General features: G+C 32.1%; 1 protein-coding gene across 7 annotated transcripts in view; it reads right to left on the reverse strand.

The window, feature by feature from the left end:
* The window catches only part of LOC114328265 (copper-transporting ATPase 1), a 204,074-nt gene that overhangs the window by 59,888 nt on the left and 120,315 nt on the right, over positions 1 to 23,871 (reverse strand). For all 7 annotated transcript variants that reach the window (XM_028277071.2, XM_028277070.2, XM_028277069.2 and 4 more), the window contains 2 exons: positions 9,332 to 9,558; positions 817 to 1,126 (listed from right to left, as the gene is read on the reverse strand). In XM_028277071.2, the coding sequence (XP_028132872.1) occupies positions 817 to 1,126; positions 9,332 to 9,558 (537 nt within the window). The remainder of the gene's footprint in view (positions 1 to 816; positions 1,127 to 9,331; positions 9,559 to 23,871) is intronic.

Genomic DNA, 23,871 nt, shown 5'->3' on the forward strand with positions numbered 1-23,871 from the left:
GAAAACTAGCAGCATAGGTGTAGTATCGAAAAACGTTTGTGGAGAACTGTGTTGTTGTTGAAAGATGAATTTAAAGAAAACTAAATGCATGATCATGACTAAATCAGCACATGCAAACATCGAATTGACTATTGAAGATACTGTAATTGAGAGTGTGGTTAACTACAAATACTTAGACACATGGACAACATCAAATGTAGACCAAGCCAAAGAAATTAAGACACGTATTGAAATAGCACGTGCATCATTCTTAAAAATAAACTTAAAAAGTTTCTTTGTTGTCAAGATATAAGGTTAAAACTACGTCTAAGGATGCTTCGGTGTTACGTGTTCTCTACTCGTCTTTATGGCTTGGAAGCGTGGATATTAAAACAAGTCCATTTGAATAAGTTGGCCGCCTTTGAATTTTGGTGTTACAGAATAATCCTACGAATATCATTGATCAAAGAATGTCAAACGTAGAAGTTACTAGAAGGATAGGAAATAAACCAGAAATAACCAGAAATAACCAGAAATAACTATCAAAAGACGAAAACTTGTGTACTTGGGACATGTGATGAGAGGGCAAAAATACTCATTATTACAACTTATTATGCAAGGCAAAATCCGAGGAAAGCGAAATGTGGGAAGACGAAGAACATCCTGGCTTAAGAACTTCAGGGAATGGTTCGAATGCAGTAGTGCTAGGCTATTTAGAGCGGCAGTCAACAGGGTTCGCATTGCCATGATGATTTCCAACCTTCGATAGAAGATGGAATTTAAAGAAGAAGAAGTCGCTCCTTTTACAACTGACAGTTTGTAACAAAAATTTCTTACCGACTTAATGCTTCGGACGTCTTTCCTTTAGCTATATGTTCCAACCAACGTCCCAGGCTGATGAAAACTAGCAGCATAGGAGGAGTATCGAAGAACGTTTGTGGAGAACTGTGTTGTTGTAAGATCATAGCTGCCATCACCACTAAAACGCTGTAAGCATAAGAAATCGAAGTTGCCATCGCAATAAGTACGTCCATATTCGCCGTCTTGTGTTTCAGAGCTTTGTAGGCTTGTATGAAGAAATGTCTGCCTCCGAATATTAGAACGGGAGTGGAGAGGGTCCAGAGGATGAGGTTTTCCATAGAGAGACCTGAAAATAAACAGTAAATTTAAAATAATTATTACAATAACAGTATATCCAATATAAAATATTATAAATAACTTAATATATATAGTCTGGGCTGATTATCGGAGAATAGGCCATTTTTGGGAAAACTTATTTACCAGCAATTTTATTGCTGGAATCGAATCTTATGATTGTATATATTAATAATATAGGTATGCAAAGTCCGCAGATAGTGTGCTACTTTTTTATAAACAAAATGGCGCCCGAAAATTGTGTTTTTTTCAATTTTTGCTCTATAACTCCAAAGATTTTAACTTTACACCAAAAACCTTCAAATAAAAATTCACCGCAATTAAATTCTGCATACAGACGTGTTTTTTCCGATTTACTTCGACGAAAACTTTCTCCGAAAAAAGCGGGTTTTTCCAACAAAATCTTTAATTTTCAACTAAACTTTTAGATAAATAATTGTTAATCAATAATTAAATAACTTGGTAATATAAAAGCCCTTTTCATATAGATTATAATTACAGAAGCCGATAGAAATTGAATGAACAGTTTAGCATCAATTCAATTGTTAATTAAAAATTTACGGTCGCTATAATAACGACAATAATTATGATGCATAAGAACAAGTATGATTTTTTCATAAAAAGACACTATACCTATTTAATGTACTTTACAGAATTGATATTGGACTATTTAGGCGGCCTCAGGAATATTTTAAAATTATAAAGAATTTTTTGGCTTATACACAAATAGAATATCTCGGAAAATATTAAACTAAATTAAATTGGAAAAACGGTATTCGAAAAACAGCAGCGCTTCTTTTAAAAGAAAAAAAGTTTAATTATGATGAGTTCCTGAGATACAACCGGTCAAAATTCACCGGAATTTAGGGCAAAGATATAAACAATAGGATCATAATTTTCAAACCATCACCTTTTTATTTTTGTCCTCTTTCTCCACACCAATTTTCATATCCTTAAAATACTCATAACATATATTATTATAATAAAAACTATCGATAATACGTGTGAAAATTGCCAAAAATAGCAAAATTCCAATCAAAAATTAGGTTGGAGAAAATGTAACCCTCAAAGTTCAAAATCGGTATTCGTTAAAAAAATGCATTTTCTCGGCTTCCTTCATTCTTTTTTATGTTCCCAAATAACTCGAGTAGGTACATCGAACTAACGCATTATTAAGTGTCAAACTTGCTTTTGTTTTGTTATAATAAATTAATTTATTTATTATGACACAAAATTTTAATTTGTTTAAATAAAAATTGTTTAAATAATTATACAGCTTTCAAATGAGAATATTTATGTTTTTAACTTTAAAAGGTACACTTGTAGTAAGTTTATCTAAAAAAAACCTACAACTGGAAAAAATATGTAGTTTTCTGTTCTTATAAATACATTAATCTATTATAACAAAACAATAGCAAGTTTGACATTTAATAATGCGTTAGTTAGATGGCTCTACTCGAGTTACTTGGGAACAAAAAAAAGAATGAAGGAAATTGCTCCATGGGAAGCCGAGAAAATGCATTTTTTTAACGAATACCGATTTTGAACTTTGAGGGTTACATTTTCTCCAACCTAATTTTTGATTGGAATTTTGCTGTTTTTGGCAATTTTCACACGTATTATCATCATACGATATTATCACGATCATCATACGTATTATCATTATCAGTTTTTATTACAATAATATATGTTATGAGTATTTTTAAGATATGAAAATTGGTGTGGGGAAAGAGGACAAAAATAAAAAGGTGATGGTTTGAAAATTATGATCCTATTGTTTATATCTTTGCCGTAAATTCCGGTCAAATTTGACCGGTTGTATCTCAGGAACCACTCAATACAATTAAACGTTTTTTCTTTTAAAAGAAGCATCCTGCCGCTGTTTTTCGAATAACGCTTTCACAATTTAGAGATCCGAGATCCGAGAATCCCGAGATATTCTATTTGTTTATAAGCCAAAAAATTGTTTATAATTTTAAAATATTCCTGAGGCCGCTTAAATATACCAAATTCAATTCTGTAAAGTACATTAGATAGGTATAGTATCTTTTTATGAAAAAATCATAGTTATTCTTATGCACCATAATTATTGTCGTTACTATAGCGACCGTAAATTTTTAATTAGCAATTCAATTGTTGCTAAACTGTTCATTCAATTTCCATTGGCTTCTGGAATTATAATCTATACGAAAAGAGCTTTTAATTACCAAGTTATTTAAAGTATTGATTAACAATTACTTATCTAAAATTTTAGTTGAAAATTAAAGATTTTGTTGGAAAAACCCGCTTTTTCCGGGGAAAGTTTTCGTCGAAGTGAATCGCTAAAAGCACGCTTCTATTCAGAATTTAATTGCGGTGAATTTTTATTTGGGTCTTTTTAGTGTAAAGTTAAAATCTTTGGAGTTATAGAGCAAAAATTGAAAAAAACACGATTTTCGGGCGCCATTTTGTTTATAAAAAAAGTAGCACACTATCTGCGGACTTTGCATACCTATATTATTAATACATACAATAATAAGATTCCATTCCAGCAATAAAATTGCTGGTAAATAACTTTTCCTTGTATTTTGCTAATTAGCCCAGAGTAATAAGAGATTATTCAAAATCTGTGTTAAGCATACCCGTAAATAGGCAAAAACAATGTTAAAACAAACACAAAGTGTAATCTATATTACAAATATAGAATAGTAAGGAAGTTACTATTCTTCAAAATATCTCCTTTCGAGACACGTTCTTCAACCATGAAGTCTTTCTTCGTCCTGGACTGTTGTAGCTACCTATATTTCGGACCTACCATTACATGTTCGAAGTACTCCAGCTTCCTCTTCTTAAGGTTTTTTATAATCTCAGTAGTCCTTTCCCCCGAAACTTTTAAAATTCTCCAATAGTACGATAGTACCACATTTCGAAAACCTCAAGGGGGTTTAGACCACTTTTATTCACAGTTCAAGACAATACCATAAAGTAAGACCGAGAATAAGTAGCAACGAAGTAGGCGAATCCGCAATTCCAACTTCAGGTATCTTTTACATCAGGGGTGGCCAACCTTTTTGGCAGCCGGGCCAAAATTAGGAAACACAATTTCGCACCGGGCCGCACTACTAAATAATCTTATGTAGCTAAGTAACGAACAAAAAAAACATCATTTTTGAAGATATTTTTAAAAACAAAACAAATTTCTTAGTAAAACAATTTAATGAAAAAATAAAAGCACACATTTTTTGTTTTATGTATCATTTTCCTAACTGAACAAATTTGTAAATTAATGAGATACCTGACTTTGTTTAGCAGAACTAAGCTCATCATTATTAACCCCGACTGAAGTCGTTGCTACACGCAGACAGTTTTCTAGATGAACATCGGTAATCCGTGTTCTGATATGGGATTTAATACGCTTCATCCTACTAAAATGTTTCCAAATAATGACATCATGAACAGAGCATGTTTGTAAAATGTAGGATATTTCTCCTTGTCAAAATAGTTTTTATAGAATTCTTCCAAGCCAACCTGATCAAATTTTTCTTTCAGCTGTGCATCACATTGCATTTCGCAACATTCCATTTGTAAATGTCCCGGCAAGGAATTTATGTCTGTTGAAAATGGTGTTGCAAATGCAGAAAAAAGCAGATAATGCTTTTTGAAATCCTGGAATCTGTTTTAGAATTCGACTTTTAAATCAGATATCAAAGATGCGTGTTTAGTTGCTGTCTCCGATGTGATATCTGGTCGTTCAAAGTGTAGTAAAATGAGTGAAGTTTTTAGTTTGGAGCTACTGTTCCAAAAGCCCTAGTTTTATTTGAAACGCAGATATAAGATCATACATGCCATTAATAAATTGATCTTTGCCTTGTAGACGAGTATTGAGTTCATTTAAGTGGCTAGTTATATCTACCAGAAATGCAAAGTCGGAAACCCACTCGTCGTCTTGAAACTCTGAAATACTCTTTGATTTGCTCTCAAAAAATGATTAAATTTCTTGCCTCAAATTAAAAACTCCTTTTAACATTTTTACACGGGTCAGCCATCTTACTTCTGCATAAAATATAACATCTCCATAATCTGATTCGAAGGACTTGAGAAATTCTTGAAATTGACGGTGATTCAAAGCTTGTGACTTAATAAAGTTCACTATTTTGATAACTACCTTCATAGCATGGTCCATTTTGGGAGATTTGGCACACAAATTCTCTTGATGAATAGCAATGAAAATTCAGCATCGACGTATTGCCTACTTTACAGGCCTCGTTTTCCATTGCTGGAGCACCATCAGTTGTTAAGCCCACAAGTTGTTTAGTTGCAATGAAAAGCGATTGAGTGTGGTTTGAACGGCCTCTAATAAATCTTGTGACTTATTGATATCCTTAGTGGAAGTGGAAATAATGTTGCTAGTTCTTCAGTTTTATTAAAATAGGCATCAACACCTCTGATAAAGATCACCATTGCACTTGTGCGGTATCCGTCATATCGGTGCTTTCATCCAATGCCAGAAAATAATATATGAACTCAGATGCGCGATTTTTTAACTTATCTTCGACATGTTTTCCAATATCATCCACACGCCTTGTAATAGTTTGACAAGGTAGGCTTATTTTTGAGAATTCCTTTTTCTTTTCTGGATATAACAATTTCAGCGACACTGTCCAAACACTCCTTAACAATTTCACCGTCTGAAAAAGGCTTTGATTTTTTTGCTAGGATTGCAGCTACTGCATAACTCGCTTTTACATAACATGTTGACTTTGAATTCGCTCTTGTAAATACTTGTTGTTCTACAGAAAGTTTTCTTTTTATCTATTGACCTGGTCCTGTCGAAACTGTTCTTTGTACTTGTCGAACTTATTTGCATGTTTAAATAATGTCATAACGACGTTTAGTGTTGTACTCTTTAATAAAAGAAACTGATTCATTGCATATTAAACATATTGGTTTTAGTTTGTTATTTGCTATGCTATTGGCATAGCTTCGCGGGCCACAAGCTGACAGTTGACGGGCCGCATGCGGCCCGCGGGCCGCTGGTTGGCCACCCTTGTTTTACATAATACCTTCGATATCCTTCTAAGAGGGGCTCTGGTCTGCTCATTTCTGGATCTAATTTCACCGCGACTCTCTGCGTTACAATTTAAATGATATCCTAGGTAAACAGTTTGATCGACATGCTCAAGTTTGGCAAAATTTACATAATAGCCGGTAACGAGTATTTTATATTATTAATATACCCTATTCCACGAATATACGACTGTGTTGGATTATTTCGACAACGAATATTTTATTGTGCAAAATATGAAGAACAAAAATAAATTGCAAATTACATTGCTGTTTATTGGAATAATTATTAGAGCAATTTACTTTCCTACTTCTTATGTTGCACACTGAAATATTCGTTGTCGCGATAATCCAAAACAGTCGTATGTTGGTGGAATGAACCATATATGGATAATTATTTAATAACTTTACCGTTCACAATTATTTCTTCTCTTTGTTCAGAAACTGCATTTCTGAAAATTCTTTCGGATTTAACGTTGAAAAGCAGGGCGACAAGAGGCATCCCTGCCGTACTCCTCTTTTAATATGAGCCTGTGATTCCACTCCGTCTACAACTGATGTTTTACTCCACTACAAATTTGAAATTATGAGAACGTCTCTGCGATCTATGCTAATGTCTTTATTGATTGTTTGTATTTGACACTATTCGATAATTTGAAGTTATACAGGGTGTAACAAAAATACAGGTCATAAATTTAATCACATATTCTGGGACCAAAAATAGTTCGATTGAACCTAACTGACCTTAGTACAAATGTGCACATAAAAAAGTTACAGTCCTTTGACGTTACAAATTGAAAATCGATTTTTTCCAATATATCGAAAACTATTAGAGATCTTTTATTGAAAATGGACATGTGGCATTCTTATATCAGTAGTATCTTAAGAAAAAAATATAGTAAAATTTGGATACCCCTTAAATATTTTATGAGGGTTTTGTTCCTTTAAACCCTCCCAAACTTTTGTATAAGTTCTAATTTAATTATTATTGTAGTACCATTAGTTAAATACAATGTTTTAATAACTTTTTTGCCTCTTAGTACTTTTTCGAAAAGTTAGTTTTTATCGAGATATTTTGAATATTTTTTAAGTCCACCACATATTTGTATATGGTTAATTACGATTATGGAGACTTTGTAATAATATGAAAATTTATTTATGATTTAAATTTTTAGGTATATTTTGAACCATATTAAAAAAGAAGCCACATCTTGATAAAAGCAGCCTTATCGAAAAAATACAAAGAGGCAAAAAAGCTTTAAAAACACTGTGTTTAACTAATGGTACCGCAGTAATAGTTTATTTGGAACGTACACAAACATTTGGGGGTTTAAAGGCACAAAACCCTCATCAATTTTTTATGTAAACATATTAAAAAAGAAGCCGCATCTCGATAAAAACTGCCTTATCGAAAAAATACTGAGAGGCAAAAAAGTTTTGAAAATATTGAATTTAACTAATGGTACCACAATAATAATTTAATTGGCACGAACACAAAAGTTTGGGGGGGGGGGGGGTTTAAGGGAATAAAACCCCATACAATTTTTAGGGGGTGCACAAATTTCACTATAATTTTGCTTTAAGATATTCCTGTCATAAGAATGCCACATGTCATTTTCAATACAAAATCTCTAATAGTTTTCGATATATTCGAGAAAATCGATTTTCATTTTGTAACTTCAAAGGGCTGTAACTTTTTTATGTGCATATTTGTACTAAGGTAAGTTAGGTTCATTCGAACTATTTTTGGTCCCAGAATATGTACTTTAATTTATGACCTGTATTTTTGTTACACCCTGTATACATCGAAAGTATTAGAAAGAAGAAAAAAGAAATCTGTATAAAGAATAGTAAAAAAAATATGTACATCTTAAAAATTACAGGGTTGCTAAAAAGAAAAACTGAAAAACGGAGAAGCGTATTTTTAATTGTGTAAAATATATAATTCCTAGCTGAGCTTCTTCTTCTTGCAGTACCATCTCCTATCGGAGGTTGGCTACCATCACAGCAATCTTAGCTTTGTTGGCTGCAGCTCTGAACAACTGTATTGAACTGCATCCATACCACTCCCTTAAATTTCGCAACCAGGAAATCCTCCTACGTCCCACATTTCTCTTAACTGAGCACTTTCGGCTTATAAAACCATCTTCAGAGCTATGGTCAAAAAGTTCAAAATACCACTATGAAGAGAGAGGGATCCCATGAACGATATAAAAAGACTTCTACTTCTTATGCAGTTTTTAATGATAGAAAAAAACCTTGTCTGACTGTTGGAAAAAACTGTCCAATGGTACTGTCGGTTTTGTAGTCGGAAACATTAAAAACATCAAATACGGGCACAAAGGACTCTCACAACAAAAAATTACATTACAGATTACAAAGATTTGATCATGGTCAGGCCAAAAAACCTTATGAAGTGTACGTTGTCAGCATGCAGAATGGTGCTTCAGATGGTAAGGTTTTTTGACCTTACCATGATCAAATCTTTGTAATCTGTAATGTAATTTTTTGTGTGAGAGTCCTTTGTGCCCGTATTTGATGTTTTTTAATGTTTCCGACTACAAAACCGACAATACCATTGGACAGTTTTTTCCAACAGCCAGAAAAGGTCTTTTTCTATCATTAAAAACTGCATAAGAAGTAGAAGTCTTTTTATATCGTACATGAAATCCCTCTCTCTTCATAGTGATATTTTAAACTTTTTGACCATAGCTATGAAGATGGCTTTATAAGCCGAAAGCGCTCAGCTAGGAATTATATATTTTACACACTTCAAAAGTACGTTTTTCAGTAGTCATAAGTGTGTACAAAAACTATTTTAGTCTTTACATATTTAAAAAGAAAAAGTTAAAATACAAGTATAAAACATTATATGATGAATCTGACACAAGCAAAGAGAAAGACAAGTATAGTGCAAGGTGATTTATTATTTATTTGTTATTAATTATGCGATATATTTTATTTACAATGATTTCAGGAATTTTTTTAATTTGGCTACAATGTCAATCTACAACTCTGACGTAGATAATGACGTGCAACGGTATTTATACTATACCAACCATAGTACAATCCGCCTTTAAAAGAATCACCAAGTGACGTCACTAGGAAATTGTCGGTATCACAAAATGGCAATTTAAATAAAACGAGTTCCTACCTGGTACAACACAGCACATTTCGTCATGCGCCATAGTTCCGGAGGACATTTTAATCATGAAGTACATCATGGCAACCATGCAAGGTGCACCGAAAGCTAAGGAAAACAGGAAGCTCCTCTTCCATTTCCTGATTTCCTCCTTATGTTGTAAATAATCGCCGTTGGCGTTCTCCCTCAAAAATAGCTGAGCTTCGAATCCTAATGTTTTAATAGCTTCGATGATGTTCCTAAAAAAGAATACACATTAAAATTTTATGACGAATGTTATTCTGGTAAAACCAATATAAATGTTTTAGCCGTTTTATTTCAGTTTTTAATTCATTTTGAATATAGTAGAGTTAAAATAAAACGGTAACATCAGGGCTTGACAGCATTGCCCTACTAGCTACCGTTAAGGGATTAAAAGCCGTATAGAAATAGCAAGGGCAAAATTTGTGAAAATGAAACATATGTATATATTATGTATTAGAGACCCAAGAATGGATCTAAGGATAAGTTGATGCGCTACTACGTTTTTACAACTTTGCTCTACGGATCTGAGGCCTGGACATTGAGATAATTAGAGATTAAGAAATTGAAAGCTTTTGAGCGTTGGTGTTATCGAAAAATGCTACGAATATCATGAGTAGACAAAATTAGCAATATTGAAGTCCTTGTTAGGGTTAATACATTAGGGACATTTGGAGACAGGCTATCGAATGTTGTCCTGTGCTTTCTATGGTACAGGACAGCATGTCCCCTCAATTTGAGTTCTCATCCTCCTTCTTGGTCCAATTTCCTGACCGGGATGAATGGGTAGAACGAGAACCTACACTAATCTGTCTGAGTGGGCTCACCTGGTTCACAGATGGGTCCAGAACAGACGAGCGGGCAGGTGCTGGAGTGTATGGAGGTGGAGTCGGATTTGAGTCTAGCCAGGCTCTCGGCTCTCATGCATCAGTCTTTCAGGCCGAGATCTTTGCGATCCTGGCATGTACTCAAGAGATTACAGATATAGCCCAATAAATGACCGTTTTGGAGCGTAATTTCCAGGGGCAACTCCAAATTGCATGAAAATTTGGATTTAGGTTCTACTTACCCTCCACTTCAAAGTTGAATTTGTGCCGTTGGTTGCTTTTACTTGGGGGGTGACATTTACCCCTTCTCGGGGGGTGAAAAACGCGTGTTTAAAATAAGGCCGGAAATGGATAAATTGACTTATTTTAAGCACCTTTTGTTCTATAAAGTTTTTTACGTAAGTCAATACTTTTCGAGTTATTCGCGATTTAAAATATTGATTTTTCGACAAAAAAACTACGTTTTTAGACCGTTTTTCCCAAATAACTCAAAAAGTAAATATTTTATTTAAAAAATATTTTTAGCAAAAGTGAAGGAATAGACGAAAAAAATGGTGTACCAGTAAAGTCTACAAATTAAGTAGAAGCAAATTTATAGCTCATGAAAAATACGTTCTTATTCGTCTAATTCCAAATCGAGTAATTCAATGCGAAATCGCCGAAGAAATAAGCGTTTTTTGGGAAAACCTTATTAACATTTTTAAAGTATCGAAAAAAAGCTTATTATTTGTTTTTTACAAAAGTTTACAGCATCAAAAATAAACGAGTTACACTGAAAAAAAAGTTGGCCTCTTTTTTTTGGTAAAAAAATCGTGAAAACCTCCCTCTATTTAGCACCCTAAATAAAATTAATCGTTTGGCTTTACCATCTGTTTTAACTGTATGTGTATTGTTTATATGATATGTAAGTTTGATTGGTTTGAAGTGCTTATTTTTTAAAACATTTGGTTTTATAGTAAAAAAAATTTTTGTAAAAATTTTTTAAAAATTTCATTTTTTTAAAATAACTTAAAAAGTATTAGTGATAAGAAAAATCTTAAACAGTAAAAAATGTAGGTTTTGCTATTATAAATATGCTAGTTTCATTTTGTTTCTCCGTAAGACAAAAATTGGTTAAGATATGGCTGTTCAAAATTTGCATACACTCGTGATTAGTGACCCATTCAAGCTTTCACAATTATAACCCTTTCAAAAATAAACACTTTAAACCGGTGAGACTGACATATCATATAAAAAATAGATAGGTAAATAAATTGTTTGTAAAGCGGTAGCGATTAATTTCATTTGGGGAGCTAAACACGGCGAGATTTTCATGATTTTTTACAAAAAAAAAGAGGGCCAACTTTATTTTGAGCTTATTTTTAATGCTAAAACTTTTGTTAATAATTAAAACAAAGCTTTTTATAAACACATTATAAAAGTTTAAATGGGTTTTTCCCGAAAAGTGCTTAATTTTTCGGTGATTTCATCTCGAAATATTCGATTTAGGATTGACGAATAAGAACGTATTTTTTCATGAGCTACAACTTTGTCTTTATTTGATTGATAGACTTTACTGATACACCATTTTTTTGGGTTTTTTATAAGCTACACTTTTGCTAAGAATATTTTTTTCGATAAAATATTTACTTTTTGAGTTATTTGCGAAAAACCGTCTGAAAACGTAGTTTTTTTGTCGAAAAATCAACATTTTCAATTGCAAATATCTCGAAAAGTATTGACTTACGTAAAAAACTCTATAGAACAAAAGTTACTTAAAATCAGTCAATTTATCCATTTCCGATCTTATCTTGAACGTATGTTTTTTCACCCCCGAGAAGGGGTGACTGCCACCCCCAAGTAAAAACAACCAACGGCACAATTTCAACTTTGAAGTGGAGGGTAAGTAGAACCTAAATCCAAGTTTTCATGCAATTCGGAGTTGCCCCTGAAAATTACACGGTATCGCCGGATTTCCCGTTCATTTACTGGGCTAATAGGGCTTGCTCAGGCAGGACCATCTCTATCTGCTCTGACAGCCAGGCAGCGCTAAGGGCTTTGGAAGCGCCCAAGATCAGCTCTAAGCTGGTTCTTGAGTTCAAGAAAGCTCTGGATGATGTTGCTATAACCAACAGGGTTAGGTTGGTATGGGTACCGGGACATACAGGTGTGGAAGGTAACGAACGGGCTGACGCCCTGGCAAGACGGGGCTCATCCTCTCTGCCTGTAGGACCCGAACCTGTGATTGGAGTGCCCTTCAGTACTGGTCGGGGTAGTCTCAGGGAGCTTCTTCTGCGGAGGTTCCAGGACTCCTGGGCCAGTTGTGGAGGTATGAGACGGGCCAAGCTCCACATAGTGGGGCCATCCAAAAGTCTTACAGCCCAACTGCTTCTTCTGGATCGTAGAAGATGCTCCCTGGTGGTCGGTATGCTCACCGGCCACTGTAGACTCCGACGGCACCTTCATCTGCTTGGACTGGCGGATGGCTCATGGTGTCGTCTATGTAATGAGGAGGAGGAAACCTCCTCACATGTCCTCTGGGAGTGCCCGGTATTGGCCTATCGGAGGTGGCAGATCCTGGGATCGGCATCTATGCAGCCGAGCCAGGTGAGGGAGTTGTCTTTCAAGAGACTTGTGGCTTTCTGTGAGGCCATAAGGTTTCTGGGGCACTAGCATGGGAGCTCGGTGCAGCTTGGGCCCCATAAACGCCGAAGACCAGGTTCTTATGGACCTGATCTGATCAGCAAGATAGGGGTGATACAATGGACCCGCCGTAGGAGGTCTAAGTGTCTGAAGGGCTCACAAGTGGGCCCTGCCCCGATATACCATTACCATTACCATTACCATAGGGTTAATAAGAGGGAAGAAATTGTACGGACAATTAAGAGGCGGAAGCTTGAATATTTCGGTCACACATTAAGAGGTCCTCGTTATAGTCTACTGCGTTTGATTATAGAGGACAAAATAAAAGGTAAAAGAGATATATGAAAAAGACGAACCTCCTGGTTACGAAATCTAAAGAAATGGTTTATCTGAGCTGTAACCAACTATTTAGAGCTGCTGTAAGTAAAATAAGAATTGTTGTTCTGAAGCTATTTTCTTGTGGCATTTTTACAATTTTAACTATTTATAATGGGAAATAAGCCACAATATTATTAAAAAATGATTTTTATTAACGTTTCGACGCCCAAATCGGGTGCCGTTGTCAAAATACAAAATACTACTAACATAAACAAAAATGTTGTTGCTTAGTAAAAAAATTCTTCTAATAATTTATTTAATTTGACTCATTTATATCGGCAATTCAGATACATATGATACATTTTAAAGTAGAAGACTTTAAAATGATATTGCCAATATTTATGAGTTGCATTCCTGGGACGACTTTACTGAAAGATAGTTCATTCGATTACATGAAATCAACCCCAACTCAAGAATATCCGTCACAAAAAAATCATAGCATGTGACCTGTCTTTAAAAAGACAACCACATGCAACGGTGACATTAAAATTTTCGCGTTAGAGATCTCATATTAAATCACAGGAAAAACCTCGTGATACTATCCCGACATCGTAAGTATTTGGTCTTACATTTAATTTACTCTCAAAATTAATACCAAATTCTGACTTTACTATAATTTTGTTTAAATTATAAATAATATCAATAATACATGGATATATTTATAAGTAATACTAAAATATAAAATAAGTACTAACTCTACTATTGACTTACTAATTGTGGTATTTTCTTTCTATTGACTTCCTCTTTCAGTATGGGTATCCACATCCTACTGCATTCCACTGAGGAATATGCGACACAATTGGTTTCGTTTAGCATAATTAGAGCCGCTTCTTTGATTTTTCTCTTTTTACTATCTGTTTCTTTCAGGACTATACTTGAATCTCTCCACTGAACTCTATGTTCATTATCCCATGCGTGTTGACATATTTGAGATCTATCAAATTCTCTATTTTTAATATAAGATTGATGTTCACTTATTCTAACGTTTAATGGTCTTGATGTTTCACCTATATAAAACTGTTCGCATTCACAAGGTATTTTATAAATACAATTATTTGTCCTTTCTTGTTCATTGTTAGGTTTAGTTTTAGATAGAATAGATCTCAATGTGTTGGTTGTTTTGAATGTTGTTGAAATGTTGAATTTATTTCCTATTGTTTTAAGTTTCTCGGATAGTCCTTTTACATATGGTATTGATATTTTCCTCGTATTATTTCTTGTGAATGTTGTAGGATCCCGTTCTATGTTGTTCTGTTCCATTCGATCCAATCTTGACAATTCCTTATTTATAAACGATAAAGGATAATCATTTTTTAATAAAACAGATGTTAAGAATTGTTTTTCTTCTAAAAATGAATTTTCGTTAGAACAAGTAATTTTGGCTCTATCATATAAGGATTTTATGATTCCCTTTTTAATGTTGATGTTGTGATTTGATTTGTAATTGAGATATCTGTTGGTATGTGTTGGTTTTCTATACACTTGAGTCTCATATCCAGTATCCTTCTTTGAGACTAAAACATCGAGGAAAGGCAGGGTGTTATTATATTCCTTTTCCATTGTAAATTTTATTGTCTCTTCTTGATCGTTTACAATATTCAGGAATGTATCCAAAATTATTAATTAGGAGAATTTTTTTACTAAGCAACAACATTTTTGTTTATGTTAGTAGTATTTTGTATTTTGACAACGGCACCCGATTTGGGCGTCGAAACGTTAATAAAAATCATTTTTTAATAATATTGTGGCTTATTTCCCATTATAAATAGATAAAATAAGAATTGTCATGATGATATCTAACCTTCTATAGAAGATGGAATCTTAACAAGAAGAAGCTACTGTTTGTCCTTACACTCTAGATTTAATGTTAAAAACGATTTAATCTTTTCAAGAAACGATTTAATGTTGGAAATCACAATATTTTCACATGTTGCAGATTATCAGGTTGTTTTAAAGAAAGCACCTATAATAATTTAAGCAGTACAACAGCAGCAGTAACTAACGCTACACTTATTAGAAACTAATACCTGGCAGATACGTTACTGAATGAATTTTCCTCCGACCGTTTAATCGTTCGGAACAGTAATGAATTTAGATGAAAATAACTCATTCAGCGCATCTCAACATAAAGGTCGTAGGACCCTATGCATTTTCTTGTACAATTTCTTATATCGCGTCTGATACAGAAAGTTATTTATGTTTTCTTGTATCATTTCTTGCACGTACATTTATACCCTGTATGACACTATGCAAGTTCTTTTAGCGAAAATTGTATGTAATTCAGCACGTGATTGGTCGAAATTTTGTTTGCCACCCTGTGTCACGTTACATTAGTATGGTAGTACTGCGTCTACAGCAACTACAGCTGATTTTAAGAGTGTAGGCGCAAATATTTTACGGTTATCATTACTTTTTCTTTCTTTACACGGCAAATTACGTGTAGACAAATTCTCACTGGTATGGATATGTAAACATTATTTGACAATGACATTGTCATCATTAACTAAAGCGATGGCTTTTGAATGTTCTTGGATAACTGTTACTTATATAATCGCTTAATTATTAATTCAGTTAATTAATATGATAATTTTTTCTCTAATTATGTATTTAGTAATTATAGTAATTCAGGTATATGTATACTATACAATAAAAACTAATACTTAATCGAGAAAAGACGAAAAGTTATAAAGTGATTTTTTAAATAATATATTGTTACTATGGAACGCTTGGTTAATTTTGAACATCTTTAACAACAAAATACTTGGATTCCAGAATATACCTTGGTGTATTCTGTGCTTGTGTCTTCCATATGCAGTAAGAGCCACCATACTATACTAGATACATAGGAACCTTGAGCTATTACAGTCCTAGACCCTTCCCTTGTTGCAATGTTTATTTTTATGTCTAGTGATATTTAGAACGTCAGAAAATGTATACAAACTGAATATTAACATAGAAAGTTGACAAATAATAGTTCAGCTGTATTAAAAATACGTTTGACATTTATAGTTGTCATTTTATTAAAGTTATAAAAGTTTTAAAGTGTTGTAGTATTATTGGCGTTTCGATAATAGTATATTATTATTCAACGAGCATGTAATGATGGCTATTACTCACGATGATGAAGTTTGCGACACGAGCCGTAGGTGAGTGTCGTAATTCATCAGAGTGAGTAATAGCCGTTACATGCGAGTAGAATAGGTACTATACTTTTTCTACGACTTTTTTTTAATTTAATTAGTAAAAAATGTAATTATCAACTACTCGAGATTTAAATTATAATAATTTACAAAAATACTTAAATGCTATTTACCCCTATTACGTGGCTGAATAATTGGTTGCCTACTATTACCAAATTTTTATTTATTGTAAAAATACAACTAGAAATAGTCAATATAAGTTCTATTTGTTTCCGAAAAATGATAAGCTTAAATTTGTACCTACTGTCAGTGAATCTAATAAATAGGAAATGGCTGTTGTCGGTGGACATATTTTATATAAAATATAGTTATATTGTATATTTACATTTAACTATAATAATATAACTATACTAATATGTTATAACATATTTAGCACAATATAACTTGAAAAATAAACACAATATTAGTTATAAATTCCAATTAACATAAACAAATTCGCTAATGTCACTATCACTAAAATTAATGATAAACGTCAAAATTTGTAGTAAACAAGATATAAACGTAAACAATATACTGACATTGTTACAGTTGAACTTACTTTAAAAATTTTTCAAACTTAATTATTGATATAAATTACAATAATTATTGTATTAAATAAACAAGTTTAAGTAATTTTATTTGCAGTTTATATACGATTAATATTAAAAGTGGCATGCGCCCTTGAATCTAACTTCAGCCCGTGAGTAATGACCGGTGAGTAACTTCAGCCCGTGAGTAATGAATTATTACTCACGGGTACAGTCATGGGTGCTATTATCTATGGAAAAATAGCGAATAATGGGCATGTTATTAAACGGTCGTAGAAAAAGGTATTTTAAAGCGGAGTAATAATACTGTTAATTAATGCATTTGTTGTATGAAAAAACAATTATTTTGAATAGTTTTTTGACAGTAACATGACAGGGATGAAAGACACATCTGAGAAAGGACCGGATTAGCCCATAACCATAGCAATTAGGTACATACCCATGTGTCTAGTGCGTTGGCGGTTACTGTATAATAAACAATACATAACTTTTTATTAAATTCACGTCTTAAATCAATTTTTTATCAAATATACTATCAAAATTATTTAATAAACAACTCAAAATATTCCTGAAGCTGTTTCAGGTATTTAGTTGCCTTGTTTGTCACTGTCTTGTCACCAAATTCTGTTCGACTGAGTCGAACTGACACTCGAATTTTTGTATGACAAAGACAGCGAATGTTCGATTTGGAAAATATCACCATTGACATGGTGTTATTATTAAAATACCAACGTTGAAACGCCACAATATAACATAGGGGACCTTAAGAAGTTAAATCTAAATGACGACAGATGAGACGGATAGATGATATAGAAAGAATAGCCGGAACAAATTGGAGGGAATGTTGCTCAGGATAGAAATCGATGGAAGGAGTTGGGAGAGGCCCAAATATGGACGATATAAGGCTAAGAAGTAGACCATATTTTGATGGTATGATTAATGAAGTCCAGGATTGACAAAGTTTTTGTATTACACTTATGTATTGACCCAGAAATGATAAAATATACAGGAAAGGAAGAATGCTCGAAAATGCCATAAGAGAATGGTTTCAGAACAGGACACAAACCTGTTTGCATAGGAAAATAATTCAGAAACATAAGGAAATAATCAAAGGTAATACCACGAGTCCTCTAAATTTTATCGATAAATTTTTTTGTTTTCACGAAAACTTCTTTATTTTGTAAAATTACGAAAACAAACCGAATGATAAAATCACGAGTCCCAAGGACGAGTGATTTTATCCATTTCGGTTTGTTTGAGTGATTTTACCCTAAATAAAGAAGTTTAAGTATGAAAACGAAAAAATTTATCAAGCAAAATTTAGAGGACGAGTGGTATTTGAAAAGATTATTTTGTGAACCAATATGAATTATTAGTAAATACGGGCATCTGTGAAACATTTTTAAGACAACTAGGATCAATGTCTTAAGTAGGTTATAGATAAATTATTTTATGATTTAAAAATGAACCAATTTATTTATTATATTGTTACTACATAAAAAACTGTTTAAATCGAAAATGAACAATTATTAAAAACACAATTTTTATAACTAATATGAGATTTTCCAATGTCGTTCGTAACGTATTATGTGAAATTTAGGGTACCTTAAGTTTTATCAGGGAAGATACTGTTTTATCATACTCTGGGCTAATTAGCAAAATACAAGGAAAAGTTATTTACCAGCAATTTTATTGCTGGAATCGAATCTTATTATTGTATGTATTAATAATATAGGTATGTAAAGTCCGCAGATAGTGTGCTACTTTTTTTATAAACAAAATTGCGCCCGAAAATCGTGTTTTTTTTCAATTTTTGCTCTATAACTCCAAAGATTTTTACTTTACACCAAAAACACCCAAATAAAAATTGACCGCAATTAAATTCTGCACAGAGACGTGTTTTTCCCGATTCAGTTCGACGAAAACTTTCCCCGGAATAAGCGGGTTTTTCCAACAAAATCTTTAATTTTCAACTGAAATTTTAGATAAGTAATTGTTAATCAATAATTAAATAACTTGGTAATGCAAAAGCCCTTTTCGTATAGATTATAATTCCAGAAGCCGATGGAAATTGAATGAACAGCTTAGCAACAATTGAATTTAATTAAAAATTTACGGTCGCTATAATAACCACACTATTTATGATGTATAAGAATAACTATGATTTTTTCATAAAAAGACACAATACCCATCTAATGTACTTTACAGAATTGAAATTGGACTATTTAAGCGGCCTCAGAAATATTTTAAAATTATAAACAATTTTTTGGCTTATAAACAAATAGAATATCTCGGAAAATATTAAACTAAATTAAGTTGTGAAAACGGTATTCGAAAGACAGCGGCAGGACGCTTCTTCTAAAAGAAAAAACGTTTAATTATGACGAGTGGTTCCTGAGATACAATCGGTCAAATTTGACCGGAATTTACGGCAAGGATATAAACAATAGGATCATAATTTTGAAACCATCACCTTTCTATTTTTGTCCTCTTTCTCCACACCAATTTTCATATCTTTAAAATACTCATAACATATATTCTTATAATAAAAACTATCGATAATACGTGTGAAAATTGCCAAAAATAGCAATATTCCAATCAACAATTAGGTTGGAGAAAATGTAACCCTCAAAGTTCCAAATCGATATACGTTAAAAAATGCATTTTCTCGGCTTCCCATGGAGCAATTTCCTTCATTCTTTTTTTGTTCCCTAATAACTCGAGTACAGCCATCGAACTAACGTATTATTAAATGTCAAACTTGCTTTTGTTTTGTTATAATAGATTAATTTATTTATAAGAACAGAAAACTACATATTTTTTTCCAGTTGTAAGCTTTTTTTAGATAAACTTACTACAAGTGAACTTTTTATAGTTAAAAACATAAATATTCTCATTTGAAAGCTGTATAATTATTTAAACAATTTTTATTTAAACAAATTAAAATTTTGTGTTATAATAAATAAATTAATTTATTATAACAAAACAAAAGCAAGTTTGACATTTAATAATGCGTTAGTTCGATGGCTCTACTCGAATTACTGGGGAACAAAAAAAGAATGAAGGAAATTGCTCCATCAGAAGCCGAGAAAATGCATTTTTTTAATGTATACCGATTTTGAACTTTGAGGGTTACATTTTCTCCAACCTAATTTTTGATTGAAATTTTGCTATTTTTGGCAATTTTCACTCGTAATATCGACAGTATTTATTATAACAATATATGTTATGAGAATTTTAAAGATATGAAAATTGGTGTGGAGAAAGAGGACCGAAATAAAAAGGTGATGGTTCCAAAATTATATAAATAAATAAAATAAATAAATAATGTTTATTCAGAGAAAAGATACAATACATACAATGGTAATACATTAAAATCATTATAATTCCCTATAAATAAACACAAAAATACCACTTGAAGCAGAATGCTTGTGCAGTGGTTAATTTGGTTCATTATGTAACAAAAATATCCTGAGTAGGTACACACTATCTTTTCACTGGCAATACAATAATATAATATCTATTACTTAATAATAAGAGAACAAAGAAAAAGCAAAGAGCATTACATTTTTTTTGAATAATTAAATAATTAAAGAAAATAATTATATTTCAAAATCTGGAAAAAATTTAAAAATACAGCACCCCTACGATGTATTTATCAAAAAATAACAGCAACATATGAGAAAAAAAAACACAATTAGGTACAACAACTATGAGTCCAATATTCAAACACTTGTTTTATTTTCTACTTTCAATTAATTCATGTATTACTGAAAGAGGCGTATCTATAATAAATTTCCTTAATTTATTTTTAAATTGTTTTATATTCTTGACATTCTGAACATTTATGGGTAAAACGTTAAAGGACCTAGGTCCTAGGTAAGTGAAACGACGCTGTCCAATTGTTTTTTCACTTTTCGGGGGTATCGCTTTATTCCTGTTTCTGGTGGAGTATTCATGCAAGGGAAACTGTAGTGTTTGTTTATTTTTATATTGATATACAGTAACCGCTTTAAAATAAAGCTGCCTAATATCAAAAATATTAGTTTCCTTGTATAATAATTCAGTGGAGTAAAGCTTGGGCTTGCGATAAATTGATTTTAAAATTTTTCTTTGGACGACATTTAGTTGTTCCAAATGATTGCCATACGCCCCGCCCCACCCAAGAATCCCATAGCATAATCTAGATTCTACTAAGGCAAAGTACATAGTTTTTAAAAGGCGCTGTTCTAAAATATTGCTTAAGTATTTAAATTTATAGAGTAAACTTCGAAGGTTTTTAGTCACATTCGCAATATGTAGGTTCCATTTTAAATGACTATCAATTGTAATTCCCAAATACTTTACAGAATGAGCAGACAGAATATGTTGATCCTTATATCCTTCATTGGATATTATTAGTGTTTCGTAGTTAGGCAGACTTGTTTTGTAAGATCCAAAAGGCAAAAAGAAAGTTTTTGTGAAGTTAACAGTTAGTTGTTTGTGTGCAAACCAATCAAAACAATCTTTTACATCTTCTTCAGCCAATAATTTTAGATTCTCCCAATTATCTGCAGTATACAGTACAGCTGTGTCATCTGCATAACTAATAATTTTACCTTTTAATTTCATTGACAATAAATTATTAACATAAATTATAAACAACAATGGACCAAGAATCGTTCCTTGCGGAACACCGTACTTCACCACATTTCTCTCACTCATACTTTCATTTATTTTTACCCTTTGTACCCTATTATCTAGATAACTTTCAAAAAATCTTAATACGTTGCCTCTGAAACCTACATCAGCCAAAGTTTCCAAGAGTTGCTTATGGCTTACTGTGTCGAAAGCTTTAGCCAAGTCTAAAAATACACATAATGTGGGCTTACCTCTATCAACTGAATCATAAATGCAACCCATTAGTGAAGCAATTGCATCATCTGTACCTCTGCCTTCAACAAAGCCAAATTGATTATTAGATATGATTTTATGTAGGTCTAAAAATTTTAGCATCCGAGTTTTAATCGCTTTTTCCATAATTTTTGCAAGGCTAGAGATTAGTGAAATTGGGCGGTAATTTTGGCTTAAATCCTTATTTCCTGATTTATATACAGGTTTGATAATTGCGTCTTTAAATTCTGTTGGACATTTTCCATTTTCTATAATTTTATTTAATAAATATGTTAAAGGGGATACAATTTCTCTTGAAACTTCTTTTAATATTTCTGCCTTTAATAAATCAGGTCCGGGAGCTTTATTCAACTTAAGGGATTGAATAATCGCTATAACTTCACTTTCAGTTATTGGATCAAAAAAAGCACTTTGAGCGACTGAGATTCTATTCGGATTATTGGATGGCGGTTTTTTTATATTGTTAGCCAGTTTTTCACCAATAGTTGAAAAATAATTATTGAAGGTATTAGCAATATCCAAATCAGAGTTAATAATCCGGTCACCCTCTACTAACTGTTTAACGCCTACAGAATTTACCTCAGTTTGGGTCAGTTCACGAATAACCTTCCACGTATTTCTACTATCGGGTTTATTAGTAATTACGTTTTTGAAATATTCTGCCTTAGTATTTTTTATTAAATTTGTCAAAAAATTTTTGTAATTTTTGTATTTTTGTTTAAGAATTTCATTATGTGGATTTTGGATCATTTTTTTATATAATTTATTTTTTGTGTCTATTGATTTTATTATGCCAGACGTTATCCATTTTTCCGTTTAACTTCGTTCCGTTTTATTTTTTTTTCATAAGTAGATTCTTTTATTTTCTTTTGAAGAGTTGTTACAATTTTAGTTGCAATATCTTGTACGTCACTTAAAAGGAAAATTTCGCTCCAATCATACTTTCTTAGTATTTCTCTTAATGTGTTATAATTAATGTAACTATTTTTAAATTTATTAATTTTTTTTTTACAAATAATGTTCATGTTAATGTTTAGTTCTCCTATTGTACAGAAGTGATCGGTAGTTAAAGAGGTAATAATGAAAGGAGAACAAATATCTTCAATATACTCTTTACTGGATTTAACAAACATATGATCTATACAGCTACCTCCCGATTTATTTGGTCTCGTTATTTTGTTTATTACTGAATGAAATTATATTCGGACAGTAAATTTAAACAAGTATTAGCGATTTCATCGTCTGCAAGTATGTCAATATTAATATCGCCAACAATAATGTTATATGTGATTGGTTCTGCTTTTATTATATTTAAATAATTTTCTAAGGCTACAATAAACGCACTTTATGAGGTTGCAGGCGAACGGTATATTGCTGTAATAAGTATCATTATGTTATTGAGTTTAATTTTTAATTTTAAGAATTTAAAAATGTTAACCTCTACTATTTCCACCTCGTAGTCAAGGTTATTTTTTATGAATATTATCACACCGTCATTTTGATTGAAATTACCCTCGTTATAATAGACATTATATCCATCCAATTTAAAAATATCTATACATGCCACTTGTCTGGTCTCAGTTAATACAAAACAATCAATATAATTTTCTATTTGTTGTGTGTAAATATTAAACTCATCAAAATTTTTAATAATGGACCTAATATTTTGGTGCAAAATACGAAAAGAGTAGTTCTTATTGGAACACAAATTATATTCGTTTATGGAGTCAACCACTTTTGTATCAATAGGAGTGTAATTAATGTATTCCAGAAACGAATTCATGTTACAATAATTAATATAGCGTACCAGTATTACTGATTATTAAATTAAAACTATTCTAGAAAACAAAAAAAGGTGAAAAAAAAACTATAAGTACAATATACAGTAATTGAAGATGCTGCTCTAGTGGGGTAACGATTTGTTTTTCTGGTTTCATCCAATAATGTGTCGGTTTCTTCAGCAGTCTTGTTAGTAGTAGTAATAGACAGTTTTTCCAGTGTTAAAGATTAACCATCAACTATAAGCCTATTTCCTCTCAACTTCACCGTTTCACCTGACGACCTGAGTTCAGATTGGTATTTTA

This window comes from Diabrotica virgifera, chromosome 3 (genome assembly GCF_917563875.1).
Source record: "Diabrotica virgifera virgifera chromosome 3, PGI_DIABVI_V3a".
NCBI lineage: Eukaryota > Metazoa > Arthropoda > Insecta > Coleoptera > Chrysomelidae > Diabrotica > Diabrotica virgifera.